The sequence below is a fragment of the Triturus cristatus genome, chromosome 3_1, assembly GCF_964204655.1.
Source record: "Triturus cristatus chromosome 3_1, aTriCri1.1, whole genome shotgun sequence".
NCBI lineage: Eukaryota > Metazoa > Chordata > Amphibia > Caudata > Salamandridae > Triturus > Triturus cristatus.
Window position 1 is genome coordinate 1,037,208,938 of NC_140583.1, and position 14,917 is coordinate 1,037,223,854.

Consider the following 14,917-nt stretch of genomic DNA (forward strand, 5'->3'; position numbering starts at 1 on the left):
GCAGGACTCCATGTGCCCCATAAACATATTGAAACTAGCAACTATCATGGCCAGCCTTGACAAAGTGTGCAGGTCTACAGACGAGGTATGCCTTTTCAGAGCAGCCTTCAACCTAGCATGAAATGGGGCCTTAAGGTTCAGGGAGCTGGTGGCGAAGAACAAAAAAGACAAGAGTGGGGGTATGCAGCTGGCGGATACACAATAGTGAAATGACTCTTTGGCGGTCACCATTACCCGTTCAAAGACCAATCAAATGGATAAGGAGGTTACATACTCAGCCCCGGGGAACTCAATAGGACCATGATACTAGCAGGCTTGGATCCCACTGAGTATAGTTCACATTTATTTCGGATTGGCCCAACCACCGTAGCGGCAAGCATGGGACTGGCGTGAGAAATAGTTCAAAGGATAAGTAAGTGGAAGTCTGACAGCTGCAAGCGCTTTGTGAGATTAAACATGTTGTGAATATTTTGACATTAACATTTTTCTCTTTCCTTCATGTATTCTCCTGTCATTAAAGGTGGAAGACATGGTAAAGTGATTTGCCTGCTGGATACCTCATTGCTTCCTGTTAATGGGGGAGCAAGAAGTATTACAAACGTGCTGGCGTTGGGCAACTCTTATGTGAGGTGTACAAAGATTTTTTATTTGGCAGGTGACAGTGACACGTTCAAGAAAACCTAGATATCAGCTGACTTTCCATGGACAAGTGGGAGCTATGGTTGGCTTGGAGAACAGCGATGGACAAAATGTTGCCCCAGAGGCTTACGCTTCCAGGGATCACAATTGTGCATTTAGGAGGTAATGACTTGGCCAAGCTATGGCGGAAAGACTTTTTTGAACTGATTGTCACTGAAATGTGTGGGCCCCAAAAGAAATTTCCTAAAGCCATAAATGCATGGTCCAACATTGTCCCGAGGAGGTATTGGAGAGGTGACAAGTCAGTCAGTGCCCTCAACTATTCAGTTTATCATGCATATCTCATGGGTGCATCAAGGGTGTGCTGCTTTTCTTACAAGATGTACTACACCTATCAAAGGAAGGTAATGAGATATTTCTTGATAATTTGCTGGCTTAGCTAGGCCAATGAGCACTGTGCGGGGGGCAGATAATAGGTGAACAATGCTGGCCTGTGACGGGTGAGGTGAAGATTGGTGGGGACGCTTTGGGTCCCTTTACGACATCCTTTTATATCACATTCACATCAGTGTTACTGGACCATCCAAGGGTTGCTGGCAGCAAGTCAAAAGGAGGTCCCAGCGGCACGTGGGGTTCAGGGCAGTTGCTGACAAGAGGTCCTTACCTATCAAACACCCACACATGCACAGTTGGTGCGAGCCAGCATTGGGCCTTGGGGGACAAGGAACTTGAGTGTAGGCGGTGCCCTTGGCAAGGATCCTAAGGGCAGCTGGTCCCCCTGCACAAGAGCTCCCAGTACAAGAAAGGAAAGGTGGGGTCCTCCCAAAAGGAAGGATCCATCCTCAAGAAGGGGGAGGTTTTTCAGAGGAAGGATCACAGAACCAGTCAAGATCACAGTCTGAACAGTTATGTTTTGTTGGTTGCACAGGAGCAAACTATTTATAGTTAGGTAACTCCCATGTGCTAGAGTCTATGTTAACACTAGGTATCACTTGTAAATAAGATGTAAATTAGGTGGTTACTGTGCAAATATTTGATGTCTAAAAAATGTTTTTTGTGTGTTAAGTAAATACAGCAGAGGTCTAATGACCCCTAACCCAAAAAGCAGCTGGTCTCAGGCATTGTCTTTGCATGGATGTTTTGATGGGGAATGGTAGGCACCCATGGGACATTGGTGACTCCCTGGCCATATCACCAGGCTGCAATTTCTACTGTGCTGAAATCTACATGGCATAAATTTCTGCACAATGGAGAATACAAACCAGTGTGCTAATGCACACTTTTTTTTAACAATGCTGTGAAAAAATGTTGCCCTGGGGAGAAAGAAATTCCCTTACATCCCCACTAAATCTGCGGGTGATCCGTTCCCTTTCCCATCCTGGAGAGTAAGTAACTCCAACCATTGGCAGGAGTAACTTTCTGATTATTTCCAGAATGGGAAGGGGGCAGATTACAGTTTGCGAATGCTTAGAAATGCACATGCTTCTAAATGTTTGCACAATGACAAGGCACACCACGCCTTGTAACGCCCACAATGATAAATGCATTTACACGTTCCAGGAATCCATTTGTGAATTCCTAGCACGCATACATGAGGTATTGACTGGCGTAAAGGTATCTTTGTGAATATCCAACTAAAAGAGATTCAACTTTCCAATGGAACAAAATCTTCCATAAGTTTAGCCTATTTATTGAATAAGACACAGTACAGAGATCCAAGAAAGATGCAAATATCATTTTCTTTTGATCCAGGTCAACTTGCCTGCATAAAGCTCTCCTCCTTCCAGAATTATAAATGATTTAAGTTTGTTAAAGAATTTGGCACTAGGACCAAGTGGAAAAATTAGTTGGTAGGTCAAAGAATTTTTTGATTGCCTTTCTTTTTAGTGTAGCCACTATTGTTAAGGAATGCCAGTGTATCGAGGATTCAACATCCTAGGCAACAAAGCTTAAAAGGGCTGCTAAAAGGTTTGTCAATTTTCTACACATACTTTAAAAATACAATTTGATAAAAAGCTGTCAACTGTCTGTGACAACAGATCTACTGCTACTTCTACTGGAGTGAATGAGAAAGATGTCTGAATGGGAAAATGGGTAGCCCTTGGAGAGGCCTCCTAGCAGGGTCGGACTGGCCTGTTGGGCGGTCTGGTAGCGCCAGAAGGAATGATCTGGCAGGTTAGAGTGCTGGATAGTTTTTTGGCTGGTGTGGGCCTTTTTATGGTCTAGAGAGATGGTTTTATTGTTGATTTCCCTGATATTTCCACAAACATTTCCTGCAGCAGACACAAATGCATGAAGTCACTCATACCTTCAAAAGCACTGATACCGCATTCAGCATATTGATGTTATGAGAATTAGGACCTGTGTGGTTCTGTGCGGACTCTGAACAGGATCTACGTAATATGTGGGGAGATGTTAGGGTGTGATTAATGGTAAGTACGATGTAATGCGCAGTGTACGAGTATATGCCACTGAATAAAGTAATGCGTAACCGCAGCTCCTGTATGGCTTAACTCATCTGCATGCTCCTGGGCAGGGTAAGACAGTACACAGCATATCTGTACACGTTCAAAACTGCCGGGATTTGCAAATGTGGGCCATTTTTTAAGCCTTCCGATTGATAATGGGGGCCACTTTTATTTTGGTGCCCGGACCCAATTTCTGTAACTGTATGATCCTACCTCGTACATGTATAGGAGAAATCTAGACTGTCCCTATTTTAATACAGACTTTAACAATTTAACTTGGAACAGTGAGTCAAGAGCCTTAACCCAAGTCCTTAAGAGGCATTCCATTTACAATAATGCTGCAACACATACATGAATCATGATTGATGCATCCATCGTCCAGGGCGTGCTTGCCTTCATCCACCCATGCATCCTTACTCTCTCATTCATTGGTCCATCCATCCTTACACTCTCTTTCATTGTCCATCCTGACAATGTTATTCTTCCATCCATGTAACACTCCCAGTCATGGACCCATGTGAGCCCACAGTCATTCATTAGAAATGTACCCTTTCACCCCGCCCCAATATGTTGCATGCATTTGTTCATTTTTCCAGACATTATGATTCATTTGTCCATATGAAGACTCGTATTGTAATTGTGATTGCATTTATATAGCACTTACTACCCCTGACAAGGCATAGAAGTATTTTTCGGTGAGTAGCATGCTACTCCGGAACCCAAAAGTATTAGTGGTGAGTTAGTATAGGGCGATATGAAATTAATTTGAACGGTGGATGTGTGAGTCTGTTAGTTGGATTGAAAAGGAAAGTGGAGGGTTAGAAGAGGGGAGGGTCTCGAAAGTGTTTTTTAGGGAGATCATAGCAGTAAGAAGAGATTTGGGATGAGTAAAGGGGTGGTGGAGGGAGGAGAGTCAGAGGATAGGGTTTAGAAAGGCTTGTTTGGGAGATCTGAATAGTAAAAGAGGTTTGAGATTATGTAAGGAGGGGTAGAGGAGGAAAGGGTCTAGAAAGGTATATTTGAGGGTCCGAGTAGTAAAATGCGGTCATTCATCGAGCCACCCATCTTTACAGCCACATTCACGTGCACCTTCCTGCTATGCCCATGCGCGGTTGCAATGGATTTATAATGTGTTTCTTATATTTATGTCCCTTGTGCACGTGTCAAAGAAACATGAGGTGGGATTGGGAAACAATTTGTTGGCTCCATTCCCTGTTACTATTCGTTCATTCGTTCATTTATTTGCAGTAAGTGCAGGCGTCGCGTGTTTTATGCCCCTGAAGTACAAGACTATTGTAAACGGTTGCGACAGCATAGTGGGGACATGAAGGTGTGAGTTTTGAAAAAACTGCTGCCCAGAACGGTTCCTCCGGCCCGAAGTGCAGCTGAGTGACTTTACAGCGCCTTGGACGTAGAGCGGTTCTGCGCGGCGCTATTACCCCACCTCACCCCGCCTGCAGCATTATTTGATCGGAAGCATCCCGGGACAGACAGATGGTCCTCTGGCCGCTGGAATGAGGATGTGAGGAGAGGACGGGGCCGCTCGTGCCAGCCTCGCTGTCGGGCTGGTGGTGGTCTGCGCGCGGCTGGTGCCCGTGTACTCCCAGGCGGTGATGGGGAGAGGGGAGGCAGGGGCTGGGGAGGCACGGCGCTGAGTTTTAATTAGAATCTCCCTGCTGCCTCTGCCTCTAGTTAGCAGCTCGGCGCTGCTGTCGGAGCCTGGTGCTGCTGATGCTGCTGAGCTTGCGCTGAGAAACGGGCTGGGAGCCCCCTGGATATTTTTCATATTCCCATTTTTTGTTGTTGTTGCATTCCCTCGTCCTCCCTCCACCCCTCTGCTGGATGCGGCTTGGGCTGCATCTCACCTGGGTGCCACATTCTCGCAGCTTCGCCCGGCCAGGATGGAGTCCTCCCTGGAAACAGATCTGTGCAGCGCCCCGGATCCCACTATCGTGCAGCCCTCGTCTTGGAACGGGACCCCCGCGCAGCCCCCAGTTGAGCCCCCGGAGACGGCGCCCTCAGCCTTTCAAGCCATGGACCGGGAGCAGCAGATGAAAATTAGCGAGAGCACACAGTTCAGCGACGGGCTGGAAGACAGAGGTGAGGAGCGGCAACTTCTTATCTGATCCTGGGAGCGTCTCCTCGGAGGTGGGGACTGGATAAATGTCTCAGACTGGCGTATGGAGGAAGGGAGTGGGCCCCTAGCAGGTCTGCGAGCCCAGAGGCCGGTAGGGGGTGGAGGTGAGCGGTGAGGGCGCACTGCATCTTATCTGATCCTGGGCACATGTCCAAGTCAGCAGGGACTGGATACATGTCTTTAACAATGAGGACTGGACTATGGAGAAAGGGAGTGGGCCCTGGCAGGCCAGGTAGCCACTAGCGGCCGGTAAGGGTGGAAGAGAGCGGGGAGGGCGCTCTGCATTGTATCTGATCCTGGACACATCTACTCCGAGGTAGAGACTGGATACATGCCTCAGAAGAGGTGGACTGGACTGTGGGGATAGGGAGTGGGCCCTGGCAGGCCAGCGAGCCCCAGCGGCCGGTAAGGCGGGGGAGAGAGCTGGTGAGAGCGTACTACATCTTATCTGATCCTGGGCACGTGCCCACGTCAGCGGGGACTGTATACACTTATTTAAAGATGAGGTGGACTATGGGGAAAGGGAGTGGGTCCTAGCAGGCCAGCAAGCCTCAGCGGCTGGTAGGGATGGAGAGAACGGCGAGGGCGCACAGCATCTTATCTGATTCTGGGCACATCTCCTCAGCAGAGGGGACTGGCCTACGAGGAAGATGGGACGGTAGGATTCTGGGGCAAGCTAGTGACTCGGAAAGGACATTAGCATTGGAAGACAGTGGCGAGGGTCGTAACTTCCTATCTGATGGTGATTCGGGATACATGTCTTGGAGAAGGTGAACTGGCCTATTGAGAAATGGGGTGCCCCCCTAGCAGGCCAGCCAGCCTCAGAGCCCGGTAAAGGTGGAAGAGAGGGGTACATCGTATCTGACGATGGGAGGGTCTCCCTAGTAAAGGTGTTCGGGCCTCCTAGGAAGGGGGTGGGTAGATGCTACAGCAGAGCAGTTGGAGTGTGACAGGCAAGTGTGGTGGAAGTCAGAGGTGGGATACAGCAACTTATCTGATCCTGGACACATCTCCTCAGTAGAGGAGGACTGGCCTAGAGGGGGCGACCTGGGGGCGGGGGGGCTCTATAGCAGCAGTTAAGCCTTAGAGGACTTAGGAGTGGAAGAAAGACATAAGGGCAGCAACTTCTTCCCTAGTTCAGGTGTATCTCCGATGCAATATACTGCGGAGGAGATTCTATAAGTGGCCAATAAGTCTTGTAGGTAGATGGGATGGAAGACAGGCATCAGGTACAGTGACCCCTCATCTGATCCTGGGCACAGCTGCACAGCAAGAATCGACAGGCCTGCAGGGACAAGGGGTAGGGGTCTGTAGATTCTTCAGCAGGCAAGCCCTCTGAAAGCCCGGTGGGGTGGAAGGCAGATATAAAGGGGGTCAGCTTTGATCCCATCATGGGGGCATGCTCAGAACAAGGAGGGGCGGACTGCAAGGACACGGTAGGGTGTGTCAGTAGGCCAGTTCAGTACCTGGGTAACAGAGGAAGAGTCGGATTCCCACCAGGTGTGGAGACGTGACTCGCCCTGCCCCAACCCTAACGACGTTCATAGACACTTCTTCGTAACCCTCAGACTGCACATGTTGCACAAACATCAGGCAGGGGCAGGAACTGATACTGGGGGTCTCTTGGGGGAAACGCTATGAATAATAGAAACTATAAGACCTGGAGATATCAAGCACTATATCACAATACATGGGATTGGGAGAGGGGCAATACAAGCTATTATTATACCCTCAGAAGTAGTTCATGTCATGAACTATCAATACCAACCCAAGTGCTTCCAAATTTAACATTTAAAACAACCCGTCATGTGCAAGACAATCCAACAAAAGCATAAGTCAGAAAAAATGTGTGAAGAATGAGAAAGCATCTCACGTGCGCAACACCAGAGGAGCTGCTGGCTGGTACTCGCCAGTGTGCTCACGAGTTTCTCATCATCGATGACTTTCTCATGGAAGAGTGTAAAAAGAATTGTGTAAAAGAATTTATACACCAAGGGAGGTATATTAGGCAGCCCAAAAAAACCAAAAGAGAAATTCTCGGAAAAAGAAAGACCCGTGTGGTCTTACAAATAAGATTAGGTGTGACCCACGTCTATATTCTGACCCGTTTTATTCCACTCTGTGAGTCACCCCAAGGTTAAAAACACGGTCATGTTCAAAAACCACATTTATGAATGGCCAACATGTTTCATTGCCTACTTAACTTGGCGGCAAATTCATCAGGGCGTCAAGGGACTGCAATCACCTCCCTGGAATAAATCTCGTGAAAGCCAAGGGCCCATATACCAGCTCTCACGGAGTCAGTGTATTAAATGAGCACTGTCTGTTGCTCTATTGGTCCTAATGCCCACACACATCCGTTATTTAGTGGTGCTTAGACCGTCATCGTACGGTAGAAGAGCTCACTCGGTAACTCATTCCCGGAACCGGAACCGGGAATGAGTTACCGAGTGAGCTCTTCTACCGTACGATGACGGTCTAAGCACCACTAAATAACGGATGTGTGTGGGCATTAGGACCAATAGAGCAACAGACAGTGCTCATTTAATACACTGACTCCGTGAGAGCTGGTATATGGGCCCTTGGCTTTCACGAGATTTATTCCAGGGAGGTGATTGCAGTCCCTTGACGCCCTGATGAATTTGCCGCCAAGTTAAGTAGGCAATGAAACATGTTGGCCATTCATAAATGTGGTTTTTGAACATGACCGTGTTTTTAACCTTGGGGTGACTCACAGAGTGGAATAAAACGGGTCAGAATATAGACGTGGGTCACACCTAATCTTATTTGTAAGACCACACGGGTCTTTCTTTTTCCGAGAATTTCTCTTTTGGTTTTTTTGGGCTGCCTAATATACCTCCCTTGGTGTATAAATTCTTTTACACAATTCTTTTTACACTCTTCCATGAGAAAGTCATCGATGATGAGAAACTCGTGAGCACACTGGCGAGTACCAGCCAGCAGCTCCTCTGGTGTTGCGCACGTGAGATGCTTTCTCATTCTTCACACATTTTTTCTGACTTATGCTTTTGTTGGATTGTCTTGCACATGACGGGTTGTTTTAAATGTTAAATTTGGAAGCACTTGGGTTGGTATTGATAGTTCATGACATGAACTACTTCTGAGGGTATAATAATAGCTTGTATTGCCCCTCTCCCAATCCCATGTATTGTGATATAGTGCTTGATATCTCCAGGTCTTATAGTTTCTATTATTGATTGAGTGGAGGGTGGCCTGGGTGATTTTCCCTCTTAAACTCCTCTTTTGAGTATATGGAAACGCTATGAAACCTGGGATAAGAGGGGTGCAGTACCAGCCGCGGTGAATCCCGTGCCACCCTCTGTGCCTCCAACCAGGGTGCTAAGAGACGAGGGGGTATTCAGACCCCACCCTGGTATTAATTAGCCACAGAACTACCCCAACCACCTAACATGTCACTGCCGGTCCCCGTCGGAGCAGGATACCCCGACCTCAGCCGGCAGCCCCTAGGGTCAAGATAAGAATCAGAGGTGGAGGCTACCCGGTGGTCAGTTTCACTCGCGATCCTTCCGGTCTCCTTCCATGCCGGAGACGCTCTGTGCGGAGCACTAATGGAAAGCGCGCGTGCGTGCACAACAGCAACGTATCACTTAGTGAACGACACAGGCAGCTCCTCGCTCCATCAGTGACCCTCCGCACACAGCGCACAACCATCGCATGTGTGAAAGTGCTTCTGCATCCCGTCACACGCTGTGGGGAGTACGAGGGCGGTACCACTTTAAAACTGTATTTCATCACATTGACGTCAGAGACCCACCTATTTATAGCGCGCGTGTTCCAGGGCACAAAAGGAATGTTCATGACGGTAGTCCCTGGTTAAAATGCAAGCATTGGAGTGTAATATTATTATTTTTTTACCCAGTGATTTCACTTTTTTTTATTTGCGCTTTCATTTTTCCTCAGTATTTCACATGGTATTTCACAGTTCTCTTACAGTAGTCCACCTTGAAATATCTCACTGATGTTTTATAAATTAAGGCGCCTGCAGAACGGTTTATATTGAGCGACGGTCTGCAACAAAAGTGATACTGAATGTATCTAAGAAACTGACCCTGTCACCAATCAATCACCAGATCCTTAACAAATAACCATCAACAACAAAAACACGTTTTTGGCAAGGGCACGGCAGCTAATCAAACTTGTTCTCAAAAATCGGTATAGTGCATAGAAGCAGTGTAGCTGTCACAGTGCTGGGAGCTGCTGAACAGCGCTGGACTGTGCAGCTAAGGTCTCTCTCTCTTCAAATTGCTAAAATAGAAGTCTTAGATTTAAACCTTAGGTACTATAGACCCTGGGGGGCATTTTAATTTTCCGGATTTCGTCATATTAATCTGTGGGTTTGAGATGTGATTCTATACATATATACACACCTTAAATTTATATATACACACACACCCATATATATGTATATATATATATATGCATGCATGTGTGTGTATATATGTATGTGTGTATATTTATGTGTGCATATATTTGTATGGATGTGTGTGTGTGTGTGTGTGTGTGTGTGTGTGTGTATATATATATATATATATATATATATATATATATATATATATATATATATATATATATATATATAATTTTTTACATTTCAGTAGCACTGTAGCCATCGTGAACGGGGCGGGGTATGGGACGCCCTGTCGATGACCCTGAATTAACTCCACTCCAGAGAGAAGAACTGCAGATTGCAGAAAAGACTCAACTTTCTCCTCTGGGTTGCCATTGTTGGGTGGCTGGAGCTTTTGCGATTTTCAAACTCAGCAGCTAGTACAGTTGTCGACGAGGTTACTAATTTTAGTGGATTCCAAGGTATGCTTTTGTTTTATGAGAAAAAACGTTTTTTGCTTCAATCCTTTCTTAATTTAATATCAGTGCCCACTGTTGCAATTCGATTCCCTCCGTGGGGGAGTTATATTTAGAAGCAGACCGGAAGGATGCTGCAGCCCTCGCAGATGTTGATCCCAGCAGAGCCCTCCTTGCAAATTGCAGCCGGGATTAGGAAGAGATTCCAGTGACCGCTGCAAACACAATGGGAATTCAGACGTGGCAGTGGCTCGGTCAGACAGCACACATATTAAAAACATCCCTGCAGGTACCGAAGGGCTGGGGCTGTTCCAAAACCGGACACGGATGTCACTGCCCAGATCAAAGAGGGATATTAAAAGAGGCACTCTGAGGCCTTGAAGGGGATTTCTGTTGATCAGCTGCACCCATTTTTACACTGAAACAGGCCTGAATTTGCCTTCACATCAAAAGACATATTAGCACCTTTTCAGGACTAAACCGGTAGGAAAAATATCTACACCGCAGAGACCGTGTGTTAAACGATTGTTTCTCAGGCACATGCGGGGGCAGCCCTTCAGAGCAAGGGTCTTTGACTGTAATAGAGTGGAGCTTAAATAATTGATAAGGCTGACGAAGGGAGGTTGCCCAATGCCGCCCCCCTTGACTCCACAAGCCTGCCTGGAAAACAGCACACATAATTCTGCACTCTATCTATCTATCTATCTATCTATCTATCTATCTATCTATCTATCTATCTATCTATCTATCTATCTATCTATCTATCTATCTATCTATCTATCTATCTATCTATCTATCTATCTATCTATCTATCTATCTATCTATCTATCTATCTATCTATCTAGCTATCTAGCTATCGATCGATCGATCTGCCTGCCTGCCTGTCTGTCTATCGGCCTGTCTGATTGTCAATTTGTATATATTATAATGCAGTCTGCTCAAAACATGTTTTACCTACGCATGGCTAAGTATATGTAATGAAACGAGTTACTCTGTAGTCGATTACATGATTCAAAATTCTGCCCATGCTTATTATGTAGACGAGTTATTACGGAGCCTGTGCCAGATATGTCATCACACTAGACAAGATCGTCTGCCGGGAGTGCTTCTTTCAGACCTGTACACTTACTGAATCAGAAGAGTTGTTTCGTAGTTTATCTGTGATGCATCAGCAGTAATTCCGAAAGAAGAAAGTTATTCTGTAACCCGTCTATGGCAATATTGCGTGTTCCTGCACATAATAAACATGAGTATTTCGTTTGAGGCCCTTCACTAATGCACACACTAAAATGAATATTAACACAAGTAAGTTTTTCTGTAGTGTATAAAATATAATTCACATTTTTTCACTTTGCTATTAATTCATATGTGTCAGGTGCAGCCTTTCTGTAACATGAAGTGGCAGATGATCACAATTCCTATACCAGGTAATTCGACGGATCTATAGTATAGCCTGCATGGCACATAATGCACATTCCTTCACATAGGTGTCGCGTCAGAGGAACAATTCTGTAGTCTGCCTGTAGTCACATTACAGGTATTTCTGCACCTTAGTGTTACATCAGAGGAGCCATTCTGTAGTCTGCCTGTAGTCACATCACAGGTGTTTTTGCACATAGGCGCTGCGTCAGATGAGGCCTTCTGTAATCTGCTTGTAGTCTCATCACAGGTATTTTTGCGCATAGGCGCTGTGTCAGAGGAGCCATTCTATAGTCGGCCTGTAGTCACATCACAGGTTTTTTTGCATATAGGTGCTGCATCAGAGGAGCCATTCGGTAGTCCGCCTGTACTCACATCACAGGTGTTTTTGAACATAGGCGCTGCGTCAGAGGAGCCATTCTGTAGTCTGCCTGTAGTCACATCACAGGTGTTTTTGCACATAGGTGTTGCATCAGAGGAGCCATTCTGTAGTCCGCCTGTAGTCACATCACAGGTGTTTTTGCACATAGGCGCTGCATCAGATGAGGCATTCTGTAATCTGCCTGTAGTCTCATCACAGGTATTTTTGCATATAGGTGTTGCATCAGAGGAGCCATTCTGTAGTATGCCTGTAGTCACATTACAGGTGTTTTTGCACATAGGTCTCGCATCAGAGGAGTCATTCTGTCGTCTGCCTGTAGTCACATTACAGGTGTTTTTGCACATAGGTGTTGCATCAGAGGAGCCATTCTGTAGTCTACATGTAGTCATCTCACAGGTGTTTCTGCACATAGACATTGCGTAAGAGGAGCCATTCTGTAGTCTCCTGTAGTCACATTACAGGTGTTTTTGCACATAGGTGTTGCATCAGAGGAGCCATTCTATAGACTACCTGTAGTCACATTACTCGTGTTTTTGAACATAGGTGTTGCATCAGAGGAGCCATTCTATAGACTACCTGTAGTCACATTACAGGTGTTTTTGCACATAGGCGTTGCGTCAGAAGAGGCATTCTGTGGTCTGCCTGTAGTCACATCGCAGGTATTTTTGCACCTTAGTGTTACATCAGAGAAGCCATTCTGTAGTCTGCCTGTAGTCACATCACAGGTGTTTTTGCACATAGGCGCTGCGCCAGATGAGGCATTCTGTGGTCTGCCTGTAGTCACATCGCAGGTATTTTTGCACCTTAGTGTTACATCAGAGAAGCCATTCTGTAATCTACCTCTAGTCCCATCACAGGTGTTTCTGCACATAGGTGTTGCATCAGAGGAGCGATTCTGTAGTCTGCCTGTAGTCACCTCACAGGTGTTTCTGCACACAGGCATTGCGTCAGAGGAGCCATTCTGTAGTCTGCCTGTAGTCACCTCACAGGTGTTTCTGCAAATAGGCATTGCAACAGAGGAGTCATTCTGTAATCTGCCTGTAGTCACATCACAGGTGTTTCTGTACATAGGTGTTGCATCAGAGGAATAATTCTGTAGTCTGCCTGTAGTCACATCACAGGTGTTTTTGCACCTAGGTGTTGCATCAGAGGAGCCATTCTGTATTCTGCCTGTAGTCACGCCACAGGTGTTTCTGCACATAGGCATTGTGTCAGAGGAGCCATTCTGTAGTCTGCCTGTAGTCACATCACCTGTTTTTTTGCACATAGGCATTGCGTAAGAGGATCCATTCTGTAGTCTGCCTGTAGTCACCTCACAGGTGTTTCAGCAAATAGGCATTGCGTCAGAGGAGCTATTCTGTAGTCTGCCTGTAGTTACATCACAGGTGTTTTTGCACATAGGCGTTTCATCAGAGGAGCAATTCTCTAGTCTACCTGTCGTCACATCACAGGTGTTTTTGCACAAAGGCGTTGCATCAGAGGAGCCATTCTGTAGTCTGCTTGTAGTTACATCAGAGGTGTTTTTGCACATAGGCGTTTCATCAGAGGAGCCATTCTGAAGTCTGCCTGTAGTCACATTACAGGTGTTTTTGCACATAGGCATTGCGTAAGAAGATCCATTCTGTAGTCTGCCTGTAGTCACCTCACAGGTGTTTTTGCACAAAGGCGTTGCATCAGAGGAGCCATTCGGAGGGGCGTGGCCAAGATGGCCGCCACGATGGACGCGTCCTGCTAGAGCTCCGGGATCGGGCTTTACCCTCGCCCGTTCTCAGCAAGCCTGGGGGCGCCACATGACAGCCTGAGGCTGTCCGGAGGAGCGGGGAAAACCGGCGCTGCAGACCCGGTAGCGAAGCGGCCCCCGGACCCTTGATGCGGGAGCTGGTCGGGTGCGGAGGAGCCGGCCGCAAAATGGCGCCCGCCTGGTGCTGCCGCGGTCACTGACGATCGGCGGTCAGGGCATTGGCGTAGATCGATCCCGCTCCCCGGCTACATATCACGGGAGCAGAGTGCCGGGAGCGGGCTCCGGAGCTACAGAGGTGCTGGTGGGCTGCCCGTGAGTCCCCCCCCCCCCCTCCCCCCGATTGGCAGACATTGCTGGCGACGCGGAGCGCGGACGGCGCTGATGAGAGGAGTGATTCCCCGGGGGGTGCGGAGATTGTAGACGCCGACCAACGAGGACTGCCTTCGCTGTCACCCGGTGCGGCGGAGTGAAGACCAGAGAGGGACCGGGAGACGGCCGTGCTGCGGAGCCTGAGAGATTGGGATTCAGGTGGGCCCGCGCGGCGGCAGTCCGGTGTGACGGCAGCGCGTCCCCCCCCCCCCCGGGGGGGTGATACCCGTGCGGGGAGGCCTCGGATGCTGATTGCGGTGGTGCCTGCCTGGCCTTAAGATGGCGGCCAGTGGCGCCCCGGCCTATTGACTTGGAGGGCAGATCGGCGAGGGAGGTGAGCGCCATCTGCTGAGGCCCGAGGGTGCTGCCCGGATCCCGCCCTGACGGTGGAGGAGATACCGAGAGGTGCCTGGACTGCCGGGCCCCACTGACCCGGCGGCGACATTTGGCCCGGGGACACGCGGCGCAGAGCACTGGCCGCAGGAGACAAGGGCCTGGTTGCGACGCCGTGGAAGGGGGCCTCCACTGCCCGGGCGATTGATCTGCCCCCCGCGGCCCCGCTTGCCACACGAGTGACACGGCCCGAAGGTACTAACAGTTGGAGGTAGGCAGAAGCGGAGTGCCGGGGGGTCCGGTACCGGCCGCGGCCACATCTCGCTCAGGCACTGCAATCGGCCTGCACCTGCAGCGGCCCTCCGGGTGGGCGCCATGGGCAAGTCCAGGACAGGGCAGTCGGCCCCGGGGATGGCGTCGGGGGTCCAGGCTGGCGCACGTGGAGGGGCCCCGGCAGCGGCTGGATCAAGCGGAGAGCCCTCTTTGTCGGTCAAGCTGGATCAGGTCCTGATGGCGATTGAACAGTCACGACTCTCATTGGAGCAACAATTGGGCACCCTAACCACGGACGTCAGTCTCCTCCG

The 14,917-nt window shown here is 48.4% G+C and overlaps 1 protein-coding gene across 1 annotated transcript in view; it reads left to right on the top strand.

Moving 5' to 3' along the window:
• Positions 1-4,623: 4,623 nt before the first annotated feature.
• The window catches only part of TMEM163 (transmembrane protein 163), an 848,993-nt gene continuing 838,699 nt past the window's right edge, over positions 4,624-14,917 (top strand). Inside the window, exon 1 of the mRNA XM_085646437.1 lies at positions 4,624-5,207. Coding sequence (XP_085502563.1) covers positions 5,009-5,207 — 199 coding nt within the window. The 5' untranslated portion in view covers positions 4,624-5,008. The remainder of the gene's footprint in view (positions 5,208-14,917) is intronic.